General features: G+C 42.4%; 1 protein-coding gene across 6 annotated transcripts in view; it reads left to right on the forward strand.

Annotated features, from left to right (window-relative positions):
- The window catches only part of LOC137631010 (uncharacterized oxidoreductase YjmC-like), a 101,488-nt gene that overhangs the window by 50,049 nt on the left and 30,069 nt on the right, over nt 1–21,370 (forward strand). For all 6 annotated transcript variants that reach the window (XR_011041836.1, XM_068362555.1, XM_068362553.1 and 3 more), the window contains 4 exons: nt 7,975–8,163; nt 10,111–10,172; nt 11,229–11,282; nt 16,165–16,263. Coding sequence is in view for 5 of the 6 variants with exons in the window: in XM_068362555.1 (XP_068218656.1) it covers nt 7,975–8,163; nt 10,111–10,172; nt 11,229–11,282; nt 16,165–16,263 (404 nt within the window). In the remaining variant the exon portion in view is untranslated. The remainder of the gene's footprint in view (nt 1–7,974; nt 8,164–10,110; nt 10,173–11,228; nt 11,283–16,164; nt 16,264–21,370) is intronic.

The following is a 21,370-nucleotide window of genomic DNA, read 5'->3' on the forward strand; positions in this document are numbered from 1 at the left end:
GTCTACCTCACGTAAAGAAGGTACACCCAATCCTCCACGCTCTTCGTCTGACTGCCTTCAGACTTTCGAAAGACTCTCAAGAGCTAGGGGCTTTTCGAAGGAGGCAGCCAGAGCGATTGCCAAAGCAAGGAGAACATCCACTCTCAGAATCTTTCAGTCTCAAGGGGAAGTCTTCCGTAGCTGGTACAAGACCAATGCAGTTTCCTCAACCAGTACCACTGTAACCCAGATTACTGACTTCCTGTTATATCTAAGGAAAGTAAGATCCCTTTCAGCTCCTACGATCAAGGGTTACAGAAGTATGTTGGCAGCGGTTTTCCGCCACAGAGGCTTGGATCTTTCCACCAACAAAGATCTACAGGACCTCCCTAGGTCTTTTGAGACCTCAAAGGAACGTCGGTTGTCCACTCCAGGCTGGAATCTAGACGTGGTCCTAAGGTTCCTTATGTCATCAAGATTTGAACCTCTCCAATCAGCCTCTTTTTAGGACCTCACATTAAAAACTCTTTTCCTCGTGTGCTTGACAACAGCTAAAAGAGTAAGTGAGATCCACGCCTTCAGCAGGATCATTGTTTTCACATCTGAAACGGCTACATGTTCCTTGCAGCTCGGTTTTTGCTAAACGAGCTTCCTTCACGTCCTTGGCCTAAGTCGTTCGAGATCCCAAGCCTGTCCAACTTGGTGGGGAATGATCTGAAAAGAGTACTTTGCCCAGTTAGAGCTCTTAGGTACTATCTAAAAAGGTCTTAACCTTTACAAGGACAATCAGAAGCCTTATAGTGTGCTATCAAGAAACCTTCTTTTCCAAGTTCTAAGAACTCAGTTTCTTACTATTCAGGCTTCTGATTAGAGAAACACATTCTCGTCTGAAGGAAGAAGACCTTGCTTTGCTGAAGGTAAGGACACATGAAGTGGGAGCTGTGGCTACTTCAGTGGCCTTCAAACAGAACCATTCTCTGCAGTGTTATGGATGCAACCTATTGGAGAAGCAAGTCAGTGTTCGCATCATTCTATCTCAAAGATGTCCAGTCTCTTTACGAGTACTGCTACACCCTGGGACCATTCGTAGCAACGAATGCAGTAGTAGGCGAGGGCTCAGCCACTACATTTCCATAATCCCATAACCTTTTAACCTTTCTCTTGAATACTTTTTATGGGTTGTACGGTCGGCTAAGAAGCCTTCCACATCCTTGTTGATTTGGCGGGTGGTCAATTCTTTCTTGAGAAGCGCCGAGGTTAAAGGTTGTGATGAGGTCCTTTAGTATGGGTTGCAGCCCTGTATACTTTAGCACCTTTGAGTTGATTCAGCCTCCCAAGAGGAACGCTGCGCTCAGTAAGGAAGACGATCTTATTAAAGGCAGAGTAACGGTTCAAGTCGACTTCCTTACCAGGTACTTATTATTTCATTGTTATTGTGGATAACTGATTATATGAAATACGGGATACTTAGCTATCCTTTAGTCTTGTACACTGGTTTTTCACCCACCCCCCTGGGTGTGAATCAGCTACATGATTATCGGGTAAGTTTAATATTGAAAAATGTTATTTTTATTAGTAAAATAAATTTTTGAATATACTTACCCGATAATCATGATTTAATCGACCCTCCCTTCCTCCCCATAGAGAACCAGTGGACCGAGGAATAATTGAGGAGGTGTCAACAAGAAGTACTTGAGTACCTGGCCACAGGTGGCGCTGGTAAATACACCCCCTTCTAGTATTGTGATAGCTGGCGTATCCCTCCATAGAATTCTGTCGGGCAACGGAGTTGACAGCTACATGATTATCGGGTAAGTATATTCAAAAATTTATTTTACTAATAAAAATAACATATTCCTAGGCAGATACAAACTTCTGGGTCATTTAATGGCATTACTTTTGGTTATGTTTTTTACAGCCGGACAAAAAAAAAAAAAAAGGAATTAGCAAATTGCCTCATGCTATGCTGTTGGGCAGCCAGTGTGCATGTCGGGTTAGCTTGTATGAAGCATCTAATCACAACACTTTTTGCTGTGCTGACCTTCTGATGTAGCAGCCTTCAATCCTATGATCAGGCAATTGCATCACCCACTCATCACCCTTATTTTAGCTTGTGCTTGTGTCATGGACATTTTTTGTCACTTGCGTGTGAATTATTTGTAATTTAGTGTGTGCGTTTTGACTAGACCTGGATGTGATGCTGTCTGGGCCAAAACGGAACCTTTATAAGCCAGGTAGATGTGGAACTTCACCCAGTAGGTCTGGCATGTAGAGGAGAGAGATGTTCGGTAGAATTCCCGTGCGAGTATTGTAGGGAGTGGTCATCCTCCTAATAGGATATATATCGCTCTTGTTGGAGGAAGCGAGCCAAGAGAGATCATTCTCCTCCTCCCTCAGTAATGCTGAGATCACACATTCCCACATTTTGCTCCCGTATTCTCCCGTAAGATGTTTTAATGGTAGTTGGCAATCAAACACTTCAAACTTTAGGGCTTGCAAAGTAAAACCGCGGTGTTGGTACGCCTGTCGTGTGGCGCCATGTTATTTTGGGTGGCACACGTACCGTCAGGTATCCAATTGGATGCAAATCACAGTCAGGCTCAAGCCTGTACATGAGCGGCTGTACAGATTTGGTGGGTTTGACGGCCTGCTGATGTTAGCATGTAGGTCAGATGTATATAGTTTGTAGGTCAGACATAAACATGATACGTTTATGTTGGGTAAATCATTAATTGGTAAGTTCGACTGGATATATCTGGCAACATTTCTGATAGACATTCTAGCGGAAAACATTTAAAACCTCGGACCAGGTGCTATTTAAAGGGCCACAAGATAATTCAGTTCACTAGTTCAGTGACCAAGCATCTATTTTTGTATATTTGTCACAATATCGTGTATTTTCCAAGAACGACTTGGTTTCTCTGTCTGTGGTCTGTGCCGCTGTATGCATTATTATATTAAGGAGTTAAAGTAAATACATAATGATACTAATAAAAACACCACACAAAATTAAACATTTCAAACATATTACACAAAATGGTCAATATCGTATTGGAGTTAATGATTCTTAATATATTAGAATAAAATAGCATACAAATAAGTAAAAGAAGCAAATACATAATGCAAATAATAAAAATTTATGAAAGGAATCTCTCAAATATATTTCCAGAAATAGTCAATACAAGAGTTCAAATTAAAACAAAGGTTGTGCCAAACACTGGCCTTTTGTCAAGAGAGAGAGTTTTATTCTTTATTCTTTGCTGTTTAGCATGAAGTTTAGAAGATTGTGTTTTACTGATATTTAAACATCAAAGAAATGTACAACTGAAAATTGTTTACAATAATCATTTCACCTTGTGGATTGAGACCAGATATTTATTTAAAAGGAAATCAGAATTTTTTTCTACTTCGATAACAACTAAAAGCAGCACATACTGTATGCTTAACTCTGTTGGGTATGATGGGTTGGCTCCAACGTTCGACCGCACAGTGACGTACCTATTCACAAGTCAAACGATCCGCTAATGGGAACATGCGTACGTTAAATGTAAACACAAACGTACTTACGAAAGACTGCCCTTGTGCTGTAATAGTTCCCGTCAGATGTAGGTCAACCGCATACGGTCTATACTCGCCCCTCCATAGCACAAAATGGGCAATTTTGGCTTGCGGGAGTAAACGGGGTCAAGATAAGTGAATGCGTGATCCCAGCATGAGTAATGAGAGGGAAAGAAAGGTATGTTTGGCGTTGAACATAATCCCCTGTCCAAGTTCTGTGGGCCATAATCCCTCTTGAGATTTCTGTCACAGAGGACAATGGCCTTAATTTCGTGAACATATCTCCCAGCGTCAGAAATGTGCTTTACGAAATTGAACCTGTTCTTACCGCAGATCCTCTGGCCACGGCAGCTATGTCGCTAGACACTTCTACAGTATTACAAAATATGCTGCCTTGTCTATGTCCCCCTAACCCCCCCCCCCTCCCCCCCCCCCCCCCCCAAGTACGCTGAGTGGGGTTTAATACATTTCTGGTTATGCAGACAAGATGTTCCCATTAAGTGTGTCCTATCAGAACAGTAGAAGCATGTCGTCATTCCTGTAGGGATTTTAGAGTTGAGTCTTTCATCCCCCCCACTATACCAAGGCGGCCTCATTGGAATATCGTGATTACCAGTCTCCAACTCATTCTAACGAGAAAGGCTTGCCTTGTACGCCTAGGGGTCTTCGGCAGAAAACTCCCATAAAGAGCGCCAGGGATGGGTCAAGAGATTTGTCATCTCTGAACTATGAGGGTGGTCGGACCACTTATTCCTGCCATACCTAGAATTTTGTCGAAAAATGCTGCTCGGTCAAATGTTTAGGTTCTTAAATCTGAACATGAATCTAGACAGGATGACGTAATTTGCCTTGGCTGTGCGTGAGGCCCCCCCCCCCCCACACACACACACACACACCAGCCTCGGCAAGCCAACAATTCCAAGCAAGTTGTCACTACCAAGCATCGTGACAGCACTGAACACGCCGCCATCTTGATGTGTGAGTGTATAATGCTAAGAAAATTGCTATTTGTCCATTACATACTAGAGGACTTGATAAACCGTAGAGAGTTCTACTGGAATTTTATAAACTCTTGGCCAGAAACCAAGAGATAGAACCTCTCCTTACACAGAGAAGAATCTTGTGTCTTGTGCTGGATAGACCCAGTTCTTACACTCGGTCTGACAATCGTGGCTCCAAGGATAAGCGTTCTTCAAAATGCTATTCTTTTACAGGAAATTCGTTACAAGTTCAGGAAGCGGATTCGGGGCACGTAAATTCGCCCCTTCTCCGAGAATCGCCCATGCATTAGAAGTAGAAGAACTATTTGGCAGACAACGTAGACAGGTCTTCACTATGGACGTTCAAAGTGACAGAGTACTGAGAACTCTCTCACATCGTAGAATGAGTTCCAAGAGAGAAACTAACTCTTTGTCGCTAAATCTAGAGATAGAAACAACCACTCTTACAATGGGAGTGACTTGGACTCCTCCTTCTCTGCCTCCTCTGCATGTTATCACTCAAGGGAAAGGAAGGATGTTGGAGGAAGGAGAAAGGGCTCTATCACATCAGAAAATCATCAACTGGATATTTCCATGATAAATGATTCCCCTAAGAATAACTTGGCGAGTGCGAGTACAAGCTCTGCTGATGTACCCCCCCTTGAAGCCCCAGTATTGAGTTCAGAAGCCTCTCATTTTATCAAGATCATGAGCCCAATCTGCTGCTTTGAGGTTTGGATGAGCCTCCTTTATCACACTGTTAATAGACAATGCGGCATGGACGATATCTTCCCGCTGTCTCAGAATCCCACACTTAGGTTTGATGTGACCCTTTCCAACCAAACACGGAAAACTTGTTGAAAGGGAGTAGGTCATTAAAATTTCCACCCTTACCCCTGCCACGGCAGAGACGTTTTTAAGTTGAACTCTGGCTCTTTTCAGAGCCCTTTCCTCATTGATCCAGATGTAGCCAACTTGGTATCTAAACTTTTGGCCAAAAGACTGCCAAATTTTCCAGCCACAATTTCAGGTCCTGAACTGGAAAATATGGAGGTAGCTGCCATGGCAGCCATTCAGACCTGTTCGTGGATAGACCATTGGTCTTGGGGCAGTCTTGATTCGCTGATTCGAGTAATCTCAAGAAGACCATACAGGACCAGTCTTAAGGAAATCTCCAGATCTGGCGCCAAGGCCATAGTTTCTCCTTCACCAGAACGTTTTCCTATGGGGAACTGTTCTGAAGAGATGTGACGCTGTCTTAGCAGGATGCTCTAAACAACTGCTGTCCCTTAAAAATGCTATAATCCTATGGAACACTGACCTCATCAACTCTTCTCCCTTTCTGTCCTCAGACGTGACAAAAGCAATTGAGAAGTTAGAAAGAATGGGGCAGAGCCCAGTAGTCAACAGAGCAGTGGCACCAAGGTTGCCCACTTCTCAGAAACAGACTAAGGACTCGTCCTTTAAACAACCCCCCCAACAGAGATGCCTCCTCCCTCCCACAGATGGACAACAGTCTGGGAGACAGAACCCTTGGCCTAACTTTTGTCGGAGAGGTCACCCCTCCAGCCGAAGAGGAAGTGAGGCCAGAAGTGTGCACTGGGGAGGGCTTGTACCCCCATCTTACCACCAGTGGGAGGATGCCTGCAAAGCAACTACCAAAGGTGGCGATGAGTGTAGGGAGTGGTTGTCTAAGAGAGAGCCTTTGCCTTCAGGGTCTTCCTCAAGGGAGAAGAAACCTCGGACTTCTTCTCTCACCCCCTGATCTCTTCTCAAAGCTCTACTCGCTCTGTCTCTTCAGAGGGATAGTCGATTAGGAGCGTAGACCAGCTAACTCCATGGCAACCTCAGGGTTCTGGGGACGTTGCTTCCCCCAGACAAGCACCTTTACTGTTACCCTCGGGTGAGCCTTTCTCCCTTTTCGATGTTCTTCAGGCTTGGCCGACATTCTGGAATTTCTTCACTGGAGTGTCTGGAGGGGTCCTCTCACCTGCCCACCGGGGCGGGAGGGATTCCTGCAATGCTGCTGGCAGAGTGGCTACAACACGGGGCAGATCCCTGGACAGTCTTCGTGATTTATGTAGGTTATCGCGTCCTGTTCATACAATCTCTCGCTCCACTGACGAGAGATCCAGTTTCATTGAGCTTCTATGTGAAGGGATCCGTAAAGAAGCTGGCCCTTTGGGCCAAAGTCCAGACTGTGTTTCTAGAGACCAGTTGATGATCTCTCGACCCTGACCAAGTTTGTCCTGCAAACTCCGTTCAGAATGGAGATAGCAGTAAGGCTTCAGGCCTTCATGTGCTCACTGGACCTCAAAGAGGCATACCTCCAGATCCCAATTTAACCGTGTTCAAGGAGGTATCTATGGATCGTACACAATAACAGGCAATACCAGTTCAAAGTGCTGTGTTTTGGCCTTTCAACAGCACCTCAGGTCTCCACGAGAGTGTTTGCCCAAGTGTCCTCTTGGGCTCACAGAATCAGCATTAATCTCCTAAGATACCTTGATGATTTGCTGATTCTAGCAGACTTGGTGGCGACCCTTCCTCAACATCAAATAGACTGCTCGAGTTTTGTCAAGAACTGGGAATCATGATAAATCTCGAAGTCATCGCTGCTCCTATCTCAAAGACTGGCATACCAGGGTATGATAATAGACATCAAACTTCAGAAAGTTTTTCCATCAGACAACAGAGTACACAGACCGAGGGAGGTTGCAAGCCCCTTTCTCAGACGAGAAGAGCTTCCAGCCCAGCAGTACTGTAGTTGTCTCCAAGGCCACTTTGCATCTCTAGTCCGTCTAGTGCCCAACGGTCGCCTCATGATTTGATCTCTCCAATGGCAACTGAAATCCAGGTGGACCCAACACACTGGCTCTCCAGATATGCTAGTCCCTATGGAACAAACCTACTTATCCCTTCCCCGGAATTGATTCTCTATACAGACGCATCAAAAGAAGGGTGGGGGCCCACATGCTGCAACACATAGCCAACGGACAATGGTCCGAGTCTGAAAGATACTAGCCCATAATCTCTTAGAGATGAGAGTAGCCTTTTTAGCTCTCCAACAGTTCCTTGTAGGTCACTCTTTGGTGCTGATGAGCGACAACACTACAGTAGTGGCTTATGTAACCAAACAAGGTGGTACCTTTCTGCAACCCCTATGCCATTTCGAGTAAGAGGAATGTGCTCGCAGACAATCTGAGCAGAGCGACTCGGATAGTGGGCTCCGAATGGTCTTTGAATCATCTGATATCCAACAAAGAGTAAAATATTGTATAGGAATGAGATTCAGTGATCTTGTTAAAAGTCATTTATTATATAACTGTGAATGTATATGAGAAGCTGATTAGAGAATATAATTTTTGTGTTTGGCACTAGAATACAGTGGTTATATGTAATATGGTTATGATTGGGTTACAGTATTGTATAGTATTGAATAACTGCCTATTTCCAGAAATGTACGTAAAAAACGTACTCCAAAAAACCTGCGATGGAGGAGCGGACCCTTCTATTGAAACAGAAAGCGTATCTACGGCTTTAGTCAATGGTAACAATGGGCTGGGTCCAGTTGTCGGCAATTTCTGCATTGATCTAGCAGTCAAAAAAGCCAAAGAAACTGGCATTGGCTGGGTCTGTGCCAGAGGTATGTTTATTTATATTCTGTTAAGGTTAATTTTGTTTGCTTTCCTCATTATATTTCTGATTTTATTAAAGGAATCTGATAGATTTCTGGACCTTATATTTGTTTTGCTGTGTAACTAAGTGTGTTTTTTTTTTATAATGTTTTCCAATAGTGATTCCACATGAGGTGTTCTTAGCATTTGAACTTATTAGTAGGACTACTTGAAGAGCACTTTACCTCTTAATTGTTGGTATACTTTGGGTGACCTGTTCCTAAACTTATATTTGTTATATTCCTGCATTTTAAAATTCTAAGAAATTCATTTAAATTCCCTGGCCTTTATAAAAATTAAGGTTAGAAGGTGGGGGGGGGGGAGATAGGTTTGAAGGGTGCAGCTAGGCTATATATGTTAGAAGTTAGAAGAGAAATTGGGTACTAGAACCTTATTTTAATGGATAGAAGAGGGAGGTTAACTGAATAGGAGTGGAATAATACAGTCTCTGTTCATTGACAGGCTTTGGATCTATTGGCAAGGGAAACTGAAAACATCTTTAAACACAAGCCCTCCTAAGATCCATAACACATTCCCCAGATGCTTTGTAAAACTTGTGCAACCATTTAGGTCCGACAATTTTTTTAGTACTGTATTAAAAGCTACATGAACTTTTCACTGGAGATCCTATACTGTAATATTATAGTATAGAGCAAAAAATTATAAAGAAACTGTATGGCAGCCTATTTTGTGTTTGTGGTTACCCGTATCCTGCAGGATTGAAGATAACATGGTGTGCTAGATTAGGTTGATGTTATTTTTTAGACAGTGGAATTCATTTACAGAATTTTCAAGTGTTATTGTTTATACAAATGTAAAAGTTATATATGAATATCTGAAATCTATGCTATTCTTGATAAATGGCGGGTGATTCCACAAAATTATCTGCTTTGGAAAATGCGTTAGTTGAGTGTGATCATACAAGCCTACCAAATTGTCTTATTCAATTTAAGTTGAGATTTGAATTAAAATTTTATATCAAATAGAATTAAATAAGGTCCTTATGTGTGTAGAAGCTAGTAAGCATAAAATATATTTGTAATTAAATTTATGCATAACTTCAGTGTATTGAATAATTGGGCTTAACTTACTGAAAATTATAGAAATGTGAGAACAGATGATTATTTGACAGGTATGGTTAATATTGTTAAGTGGTCTGTTTTATTTCTGAAATGCAAAATGTGGAGTAAATCATTCATTCTAATGTGGAGTGAATTTGTTCAAGTAGTAATACCACAACTGTAGCATAATGGTAATCTGGACTTATAGAGCTTAGTGGCTATAATTGGAATTTCTGGTCGTAGGTTGGCTAGGGCACGAGCCACCCGTATAGATACTACCGTTAGAGTGTTATGGGGTCCTTTGACTGAATCCTTCTCTCTGGTTATGGTTCACTTTGCCTACACATATACCAAATAGTCTGGCCTATTCTTTACAGATTCTCCTCTGTCCTCCCACACTTGACAACACTGAGATTACCAAACAATTCTTCTTCACCAAATGGGTTAACTACTCCACTGTAATGATGGACACACCAAAATCAAGCTATTGTTCTCTAGTCTTGGGTTGTGCCATAGTCTCTGTACCATGGTCTTCCACTGTGTTGGGTTAGAGTTCTCTTGCTTAAGGGTACACTCGGGCACAGTATTCTATCTAATTTCTTTTTCTCTAGTTTTATAGTTTATATAGGAAATATTTATTTTAATGTTGGTACTGTTCTTAAATATTTTATTTTTCCTTGTTTCATTTCCTCACTGGGCTATTTTCCCTGTTGGGCCCCTGGGCTTATAGCATCTTGCTTTTCCAACTAGGATTGTAGCTTAGCAAGTAATGATAATAATGAAAATAATAATAGTATTTATTATAGAAATATATACATTATAAAAATTTTGTTTCAAGCAGTTAATGTATTTCAGGAAGTAACCATTATGGAATTGCTGGTTGGTATGCAATGAGGGCCACAGAACAAGGGCTATTGGTGAGTTATTGGTAATTTGGTGGCTGCGCTATCACTTTCCTTCGGCCTTTTTGTAGTTGCTCTTATTTTTTTACAGGCTTTTTATAGAAATAGGAAGATATTTTCTGCAAGATTTTGCATTTTTTGGCTAACTTTTGATTATGAAGCTTTTTTTCATATTTTATTATGAAAAGCTATACTGTACTATGTATCTGTAAAGATAATTTTCTTTTAAAATTTTGATTTCTTATCACTGGTCCTAGCATAAATTGTATTTGTATCTTAATGTTAGATGTTGATTTTTTTATTTTTGTTTTCAATAAGAAAACTTATAATTTTGTTGTTTAGAAGATAACTTATAGATAATGCTAATACTGCAAATACTGTATTTAGAAATAGAGGACAGAAAGATGATGATGTAAAGGGGTTCGGTAAAATGTATGGAAAAGATAAGAAAAGTCAGTGTAACCACAATTTAAGATTTTGCAAAGCAGTGGACTGCATAAGATTCCTTTTAATTATGTTTAATGTAAACTGTTAAATATAATGACAGTTTTCACCTATGATTTGACCTGAGATTGATTTACCTTTTGTTCAAGAACTGCTTTCAGGTCACTTAAGAGCTAACCCATACCAATTATTATAAGAATATTAAAGAAAGACCTCAGAATATTGGATAAAATTGTCACTTTTTAGATATAGATATCGTTGCATGTAGTTAAATTATGAGATGGTGGACAGTACTGTAGTTAATAATTATAGTCCATTTCTTTTAGGGATGCATATTTGCACCGACTCACAGTGGTGCCCTTTTAGCTCGGAAAAGTTTCCTGATCGCTGATTGGTTGGACGAGATAATTCTAACCAATCAGCGATCAGGGAACCTTTCCGAGCTAAAAGGGCACCGCCGCGAGTCGGTGCAAATCTGCCTCGATAAAAGAAATGGACTATAGTTAATATGTCCATGTAAATACCAAAATCGTCTTTAGTATTGATGTCGAACTTTGGAGGTTTTTCAGCTTCTGTTTTTTTTATTTTATATTCAAGTGTTATTCACAGGAATTATTCTGTTTCCAGGGAATGAGCTTCACTAACACATCTTCACTTGTTGCTCCCACCCGCGCAAAGAAGGTAGGTTTAAGGGGACCGTCTGCTATGGTGATTGACATAACTTTAAAAAATTTTAAATAGTTTTTTGTTTCTATGTATTCAGAAACATGTTGTACATGCTCTCCAGAAGTTTCAGCCAATTTTTTTTTACAAATAATGAAGATAAAGCAGTCTTCAAATGATGTCGCTATCCTTACTGCGTGGTCTGCATGATTGAATTTGACAGAATCGTCTTTGTGCGTTTATTTTTGCATATATATAGCGATTTTTTTTCACTTGTGTTTCGAAATCTTGTACGTTTGGCAGAGAGGGAAGGCATTGGTAGAGGGTAGGTGAATGCAAACTATGATCTAAGAGACCAGCCAAAGTTTCTAAAGATGTATTGAAGTTACGATGTATGTGTGTTTGTTTGCTTGCAATTCGTATGTACATTATGTTTTCACAACGTCCTCGTGAACTTTATAGCAAGGCCAATGTTACCCAAGGTCAAAGAAAGAACAAAACAAAAAGAGAGCAACAAAAAAGAACCAAGAAGAGAGGGAAACATGAAAAAGAGTTCAAAGCTGGAACATTCTAACTAAAACTCTGGCAACAATGAGAGGCCCCTGCCAACTCATGACACCCTCACACTAAGTGTATTAGTAAACTTAGCATTTAAATACCTTGTTTAGGGAGCCTTCATGTAGGAATAAACAATAAAGTACAAAGTAAGGTTATCATAATAATGTTATTTTGATTTTTCTAAGATAAAAACAAAAATTTATAGCAAATCTTTAGGAGCTCATAACTCAAAATCATACTTATTCACACTTCAGTACATTTTTTCTGTTATTTATTGTTCAAGTTTAGAGAGTAAGATATCATTGAAAAGAGGAATAAAGATCCCACAATTATGTGGGACAGAATTTTAATTTTCCTTTTTCTCTTTTCATGATTATTTTGCTTTTAGATGAAGAGAATTAAGAAAAAAAAAATAATTAAAAAAAAAAGGAAAATTGAAAATCTGTCACAGAATTATTTAAAGTTTATAAAGAAGTTTTGATGGTATGATTTTCAATACAATTGGTGTCATATTAGTGGAGAAAAATGTACCTAATTTTTTTTTAAATCATGATTTTTGCTAATAACTCAAAAAGTTTTTGATCCAATGACTTGAAATTTTTATATGATGAAGGTATTATATACAGTGGTCCTCTACATACGAATTTAATCCGTTCCAGAACCAACTTCGGATGTAGAACATGTTCGGATGTAGAAACGAATTTTCCCATAAGAATACATTGAAATAGGATTAATCCGTGGTTGAGCCCAAAAACCTATGATAATTTCTTAATAAACTACTGCACATAATTTCCCATGAAAATAATGCACACTAAATTAGATAATAGACATGTAAATAAGAAGAATTAGCAAAAAATGATAAATAAGAAACGGGTTTTTAGAGTCACTTTACCTTAGAAACTCCAGCGCAGGTGTTGTTAGTCTTGCTACGCAGAGAGGAGACGGACGGGCGGCGAGGAGGTAGAGAGGTTAACCACGATAAACGTACACTACCGTAACTTATTCTAACTTACACTAAGTGAACTTTAACATAACTTAGCTTATTTTTTTTTTATATATTTTATATTTTTTTTTACATTTTCTTTTTTACTTTTTGATGATTACGTAATTTTAATCACTTTCACACTCTACACTTAAAATTGACTGAATTTCTTTCGCTTCACTCTGCCGTTTTCTTTGTTTCACTTTCTTCCGCTTCACTCTTTGCCGTTTTTTTCAAATCACTTACATCCTCTTCATCACGAGTTCGCTTCGCAGTTTTTTTAAAGAAATTATCGATAGATAATTGCTTGGTACGGCTTTTCAGAATGTTTCGAAAGTGAGTTAGGCAAACATCATCGAACTGCAAAACTACACAACAAACCTGCAATTTTTTTGGGTGGTATTTGTCGATGAAGTCGACCACGTCTTGATATTTTCCTAACACCTCTTTTATATGCGCCGAACCTAACACATGTTCTACCTCCTCGCTCCCTTCCTCGTCATCACTCATGTGCTCAGACATAGCATGGAGTTCCTTGAGCTCATCCGTGGTAAGTTCGTCGTGATGTTCGGCGACGAGTTCCGTAACGTAATCTGCGTCGACCTCCAGACCCATGGACTTGCCAAGGGAGACGATTTCCTCTACGGCTTCCGCTGCACCCACCATGGGATCAGGTTCGGGGTCAAAATCTTTGAAATCTCGGGAAGAAACTGCATGAGGCCACAGCTTCTTCCAGGCAGAATTGAGGGTCCGTCGAGTTAATCCCACCCAAGCCTGATCTATGAACTTCAAGCAGTGCACGATGTTGAAGTGGCTCCTCCAAAATTCACGGAAAGTTAAGTTGGTGCTTTGCGTGACATTAAAGCACTGCTTAAATAAGTGCTTGGTGTACAGCTTCTTAAAATTAGAGATGACTTGCTGGTCCATGGGCTGGAGGATAGAGGTGGTATTCGGTGGAAGATACAGCACCTTTATGAACTTAAATTCATCGAAGATATCATCTTCAAGTCCGGGGGGGGGGGGGGTGACCGGGTGCATTGTCAAGGCATAGCAGGCAATTTCTGTTCATGAAGATACTTCTTCACAGAAGGGCCGAAAACTTGGTTAACCCATTGCACAAAGAATTGCCTAGTGACCCAGGCCTTCGAGTTGGATCGCCAGAAAACATGAAGCTGGTCCTTATCGACGTTGTGTGCCTTAAAGGCCCTAGGGTTCTCTGAATGGTAAACCAGTAAGGGCTTGACTTTAAAGTCCCCGCTAGCGTTGGCACATAGGGCAAGAGTCAACCGATCCTTCATTGGCTTATGCCCAGGCAATTTCTTCTCTCCGGCGGTGATGTAGGTTCGACTCGGCATCTTCTTCCAAAACAGCCCGGTTTCATCACAATTAAACACTTGCTGCTCTACGTAGCCTTCTTCCTGCACGATCCTTTCGAAGTTCTTGACAAAGTCAGCTGCAGCCTTTGTGTCCGCACTAGCAGCCTCTCCGTGGCGAACAACTGAATGAATCCCGGACCGTTTCTTAAATTTCTCGAACCAGCCACGAGATGCCTTGAAATCATCAGAGGAAGGCTCGGTTGAACTCTCCCCAGCATCACCCCCAGAGCTCTCCTCCTTCAAGACCGTAAAGATGGCGTGCGCCTTCTCGCAGATGATGGTCTCGGTGATGGTGTCGCCAACGATTTCTCTGTCCTTGATCCACACTAGCAGAAGTCGTTCCATCTCTTCTATGATAGGGCTACGGCGTTTTGAAATTATGGTGATCCCCTTAGAAGGTTTCACTGCTTTTATAGCTTCCTTCTGTTTAAGGATTGTCGAGATAGTCAACATATTACGGCCATACTGTTTAGCAAGTTCACTCACGCGGATGCCACGCTCATGTTTTTCAATAATTTCCTGCTTAACGTCTAAAGAAAGCATTTCCTTCTTCCTTTTCTCACCACTACCACTACCACTGGCAAAACTAAGCCTTTTAGGACCCATACTTTACGTAAATTACCGTTAAAGGATGCACGTAAAAAATCACAATTAAAACAGAGTTAATAGCAGAACGCACAGAGCACAACCACAAGAAGCCAACGAGAACAGAGGACTGACCCAAGCCGCGCTAATTGAGGGTCCCTCCGAGGTCGAAGTGCTGCCTTCTATCGGCGGAAATAAAAAACACTTCAGGCGCTATGAGCACCGACTACGCGTACGAGTATTGTTTACTTCGGGTGTCGAAAAAAACATTCGGGTGTAGAGTAGGAACGTGTTCGAATTGTACTTCGCGTGTAGAAAAATTCGGATACAACCATACAACCGGTACGACAAAAATTGCTTACTTCGTGTGTCGAAATAAAATTCGGGTGTATAGTAAAAAATTTGCTCAAATTTTACTTCGGATGTTGGAAAATTCGGATGTAGATACGTTCGTGTGTAGAGGTTCCACTGTATGTCTAAAACATATTTAGAAATGGTGTACAGTGAACCCTCGTTTATCGCGGTAGATAGGTTCCAGTCGCGGCCGCGATAGGTGAAAATCCGCGAAGTAGTGACACCATATTTACCTATTTATTCAACATGTATATTCAGACTTTTAAAACCTTCCCTTGTACGTAGTACTGTTAACAAACTACCCTTTAATGTACAGAACACTTAATGCATGTACTACAGTACCCTAAACTAAAACAGGCACAAATATTAAAGGTGATTTTATATCATGCATTTCCTAAACATGCTAAAAAGCACGATAAAAAATGGCAACCAATGTTTTGTTTACATTTATCTCTGATCATAATGTAGAAACAAACTGGAGGTAGAGCTTTGCTTATTACCCAGACATATTTCCCATACTTTTCCCTTAGAACTACATCACATCTTCCTACTTTAGATATATAGATATATATATATATATATATATATATGTGTGTGTGTGTGTGTATATATATATATATATATATATATATATATATATATATATATATATATATATATATATATATATATGTATACACATATACATACCTACATATATACATAAATACATGCATACATATATATATATATATATTACTGTATATATATGGGTTATGGAAAAAATCCGCGATGGTCGAACCGCGAAGTAGCGAGGGTTCACTGTATTTTGAATAAATAGAAAAAAAAATGCAGGGCATAGCGGACGGTCCCCTTAAGGTACACTTCTTTCTTTCATATTGACCTTTATTGCAGTGTGGAATCTTAGAAAATCACTTTTCTCAAACCTTTCATTTAATAAAGTACGTGAATCAGAGATTCTGAAGTCCTGCAACAAGTTCCGTTATTGCTAGAACTTTCTTATTGGTAAATGTAGATGAGTGGTAATCTTTTTATGTATTTTTAGGCATTGCTTGGTACAAATCCAATTGCTCTTTCTGCCCCGGCTAAGGGGGATGACAGCTTCGTCCTTGATATGGCTACGTGTGTAGTTGCAGTTGGAAAGGTAAATTAATAGTACATTGTTCATTCTATTTTTACTGATATTATCTTATTAGGTACCTTGTATAGTTTTGGTTTTCATTATTTAGATTAGTAATGTAATTTCAGTAACGCTTAATTTTAAGTGAGTTTTTATTTAGATAATTATTTTTATATATCAACACTTAAAGTGCTCTTTTGATTGTCGATGAAAAGCTACCTACAACCCTGATTGCCAGGTCCCACAGAGTCAGCTTGAAGCTCACTGATAGGTATGCCAATGGCAGACACCTTGCTTGCGGGTCACCAGTGCTCCAATTTGGTAGATCTTGGATTTACCAGGTCTCAGATTTGTCAGCTGCCAATCATGGTTTTTCAATGGCTAGACAATCTCTAGTTGTTTATAAATAGCACCGTTCACCGTTTTAATGTTCGACAGCTAGTCGTTCGTTGTCTCACACGACGGTAGCTCATCACTCGCTTGTTTGCTGTTTACTTGCTTGACGTTCACTGGTCGGAGGCTAGTGATCACTGATAAGCCTGCTCCCGTCTAGGCTTCTGAATCAGCAACCACTTCCATGAGAGTGAGGTGCACAAGAGAGAACACTCGCCTAGACGGCATAGATAGTCTCTCTTCTCGCTCTTGGGCATTCAGTACTTAGATGTAGAGTTGAAGGAGTTTTAACAGTTTTTTCCTTCTGGGAACCTAAACTTACTCGATTCTTCGACAATGGGGATAATACGCTAGGTCAAAGCTCAGTACCCATCACTCTTTTGGGTTCTTGTTTATGTATCACAAACAGGCTTCTTGGCTTCACAAAGTTCTCCATCTCCTGCGAAATCAGAGGGATCCGCATCAAGGGGGCCAGGTTTGTGCATTAAATCCGACCCACTCACGGGAATTCATCCTTCATGAACGTACGTGTTTTCACTTGCACTTCTTTCATACTACAGAAAGCCTTACAAGCCAATTACCTCAAGAACCAGGATGCTGCTTCAGTTGCTTCCTTCTCCCTTGTTGTCCCGTTTAGTAAAGGGCTGCTCATGAACCGACTCTGCTTGAATAGGAACTACACTAGTTAGGCAGTAAGGGTAATAGCGTCAATTATTTTTCCTTTTACATTCAGAGCATTTCCATCGCAAAGTGCATTATGGAAATGAGAATCCTCAAGGAATAAATATGGGGGAAGCCGATTAATTAAAGCTTGAGTATCATCAAAGGGGAAACTAAATCCAGGCAGGAAGTAGAGAGAGCAAATAGTAATCTTACTGTCGTCCAAACAAGCTTGAATACCAATTGATTGAAAGTCAATGTTCAGCAGAACAATGAAATATTTGAAAGATTTAATAATAATTATTAAATTGACCCTATGAACATAATTGCAATATGTGGAATTGATTTTTCAATATTAAACTTACCCGATAATCATGTAGCTGTCAACTCCGTTGCCCGACAGAATTCTATGGAGGGATACGCCAGCTATCACAATACTAGAAGGGGGTGTACTTACCAGCGCCACCTGTGGCCAGGTACTAAAGTACTTCTTGTTGACACCTCCTCAATTATTCCTCTGTCGTGCTTCCGGCAAGACGTTCTGGGATACGCTTATGATCTTCGAGTATTTTCACGGCTATTTGGTGAAGTATTCTCTCAGATTTCGGCTGTCGCTTTACTGGAAACCTTCTTATATTAGCTAGATAGCTTTTATATAGTCCTGATTAACGGTTAACGATCTTTTGCTTGATTTTGGAACCCCCTTTGGCTAACTCTTTGGATTCAAGATGTCTGACATTTCGCAAGCCCCCTCCCATAGACGATGTAGGTCTTGCAATAGGCGTATTCCGAAGGCCTCGGTAGATCCTCACACCGCTTGTTCTGACTGTAGGGACAGGCCCTGTCAGTTAGAAAATCGATGTGAGGAATGCGCCGGACTTTCGGAACTGGAATTTGTCCGTCTTTTGAAGTATTCAACTAAGTTAGAGAGAGGTAGAGTTAGGAGGAGTTCTCACTCTTCACTTTTTTCCTCACCTCATGATCCCCTACCTTTTCCTACCCCTGTAGTGGCTACCCCCGAACCTACTATTTGCCCTCCGCCTGATATGTCTGTTGTTTTGCGTGCTATTCAGGCCTTAGGCGATAAAGTAGAGTCAGTGGTAAGTGATCATAAGTCTCTGATGGCCGAAGTCAAGGAACTTAAGGTCAAGAGTGCAGTGGGTGGAATTAGTGCCAGTGCTGTGACGAGTGCTAGTGTCAGTGCAGTGCCAAGTGCTAGTGTCAGTGCCAGTGTGGTGCGTGAGGATATTTCTGTGCGAGCCAGTCGTCCTCCCAGTCCGGGACCTCTTGCAAGCTCCCAAGCCCAGGGGAGAAGCAATGTCGAAGGGCATAAGGGTTCGGCAGGCCTTGTTAGGCGCACAGAAGTATCCTCGGTGGTTGCGGGCGTGTCTTCCAAAGACCGTCACTCCCACCTGCAGACGATTGAGCCCGTCTTTTTCTCGTCCGCTGATCAACTGTCAGGGAAGAAACGTTGGTCTCAGGTCTCGAGACCACTTAAACGCAGAGTCCAGTCCGCGAGTGCTCAGCCAGGTTGCAGTCATTGGCTCAGCTCTGACTCGCCGCAGTCATCTGTCGACTGCACTCCGCCCAAGAGGAGTAAGGTTCTGCCACAACAGAGCTCGACTGTTAAGGCTTTACCTCAGCCTACTGTAGTTTCTGCCGACCCCAAGTGGACTCTACTACAGTCCATGCAAGCACAGCTTTCGGACTTGATGCGTGAGTGTCGGGCTGAGAGTGTTGCGCCTCCGCCTCCGCCTACACTCCCTCCGCCTGCGCTCGCTCCGCCTGCGCTCGCTCCGCCTGATCGCAGTACCACCTGCCAGGCGTACGATGTTGAGCCACGTTCTGAGTTTGCTGTTCCCAGTGGTGTTCAGCCTCCGCCTTCCTTAAGGCAACCTTTACAATGGGATCAGGAGGATTATACCTCTCTTCCTCCGCCTCCACTTGCTGCTCCACCAGTGATGCAACACTCGGTTGAGGTACAACAACCTCTCCCGTCCATGAGTCTGTCTCCTCAGCTCTCGCTGCAGCGAGCTCAACCCTCCACAAGGCAAGCACCACAACACCTTAGCCTTGCGCATCAGGAGCCTCAGCTTGCGAGACATTTACCTTGTTCTGCGCAGCCTCTACCTCATCGCGCTCCGCTCACACCACAGGAACAGGAACTTGCTACTCCGCTTCCGCCAACCGCTCAGCAAGCGCTACCCTTGGGTTCAACCACTCATGCTAGGAGTCAGCCTCCTCCACCCATGCGCCTTCCTTCTGCTTCGTCTTTTATTCAGCCTTTGCAGTCTGAGCCTCGGGTTTTCCCTCAACAGTTACTTGAAGAGGAAACCACTAATATTGTTCCTACTCGTTCTGACTCTGCTGTTCAGCATTCTTGTCCGATCTCTTCGCTACACTCTGGTGATGAGGCGTCTGATGATGAGGCGGCACACCTGGATCCCTCGTCAGACGTGGATGAATCCAAGCCTTCTCCACAGTCTATTGACTTTCGTAAGGTCTTGGCTCTGCTTAGGGAGGTTTACCCAGACCACTTTGTCTCTGCTATTCCCCGCTCTCCGCCATCTGAGTTTTCGCTGGGCATACAGCAAGCTAAGTCCACCTATACTAAGCTAGTCCTAGCAAGGTCCTCTAAGAGAGCGTTAAGGATCTTAGGGGAGTGGCTGCAGACTAAGCAACACCTTGGCAAAACTTCTTTCATGTTCCCTCCGACTAAGCTCACTTCGAAAGCGAGCGTTTGGTATGCCACAGGAGAAGCACCAGGCTTGGGAGTACCTGCCTCTGCCCAGGCTGACTTCTCAAGTCTGGTAAACTCGCCTCGGAGAACTGCAATGAGGCGCTCTAAGGTTTGCTGGACCTTCTCAGACCTTGATCACTTACTGAAGGGAGTATTTAGAGCATTTGAGATGTTCAACTTTCTAGACTGGTGCCTGGGGGCCCTCAGCAAGAAGACCTCTCCTGCGGACAAGGATTCTGCCATGCTATTAATGTCCTGCATGGATAAGGCCATCAGGGATGGATCTGGTGAGCTTGCGTCGATGTTTGTATCAGGGGTTTTGAAGAAAAGGGAACAGCTGTGTACCTTCCTTTCCTCCAGCATTACACCTTGTCAAAGGTCACAACTCCTTTTTGCTCCGCTCTCGAAGTTCCTCTTCCCCGAAGAGCTGGTTAAGGACTTGTCTGCTGCCCTGATACAAAAGGACACACACGATCTTGTAGCCTCATCGGCTCGTAAGTCTAAGGTTGCTACCTCAGTCCCCAAGACTTATCGCTCCCCAGTGGCTGATACCCCTGCTACGAGGTTCATACCGCCCTTTCGTGGTAGAGCCCCCAGCCGAGGAAGCTCCCGTCCAGACTCTTACAGGAGCAAGTCTAGGAAAGGCTCCAAGACATCTAAAGGAAAAAACTGACTCTCCGCATCTCCAGACAGCAGTAGGAGCCAGACTCAAGATCTTCTGGCGAGCCTGGGAGAAGAGAGGTGCAGACGCCCAGTCTGTCAGTTGGCTGAGGGACGGTTACAGGATTCCATTCTGCCTCAAACCACCTCTGACCACATCTCCCATCAACCTCTCTCCCAACTACAAAGAAGAGGACAAGAGGCTAGCATTGCACCAGGAGGTGTCGCTACTTGTGCAGAAGAAGGCAGTGGTTATAGTCCGGGACCATCAATCCCCGGGCTTCTACAACCGTCTCTTTCTTGTGGCCAAGAAGACAGGAGGTTGGAGACCGGTGCTGGACGTCAGCGCGCTCAACGCGTATGTCACCAAGCAGACGTTCACGATGGAGACGACGAAGTCGGTCCTAGCAGCGGTCAGACAGGAGGACTGGATGGTCTCGTTGGACTTGAAAGATGCCTACTTTCACGTTCCTATTCATCCAGACTCCCAACCTTTCCTGAGATTCGTTTTTGGAAAGGTTGTCTACCAATTCCAAGCCCTGTGTTTTGGCCTAAGCACAGCTCCTATGGTGTTCACTCATCTGATGAGGAATATAGCAAAATTCCTACACTTATCGGACATCAGAGCCTCCCTCTACTTAGACGACTGGCTGTTGAGAGCCTCCACGAGTCGTCGCT

The sequence above is a fragment of the Palaemon carinicauda genome, chromosome 39 (assembly GCF_036898095.1).
Source record: "Palaemon carinicauda isolate YSFRI2023 chromosome 39, ASM3689809v2, whole genome shotgun sequence".
NCBI classification, from domain to species: domain Eukaryota; kingdom Metazoa; phylum Arthropoda; class Malacostraca; order Decapoda; family Palaemonidae; genus Palaemon; species Palaemon carinicauda.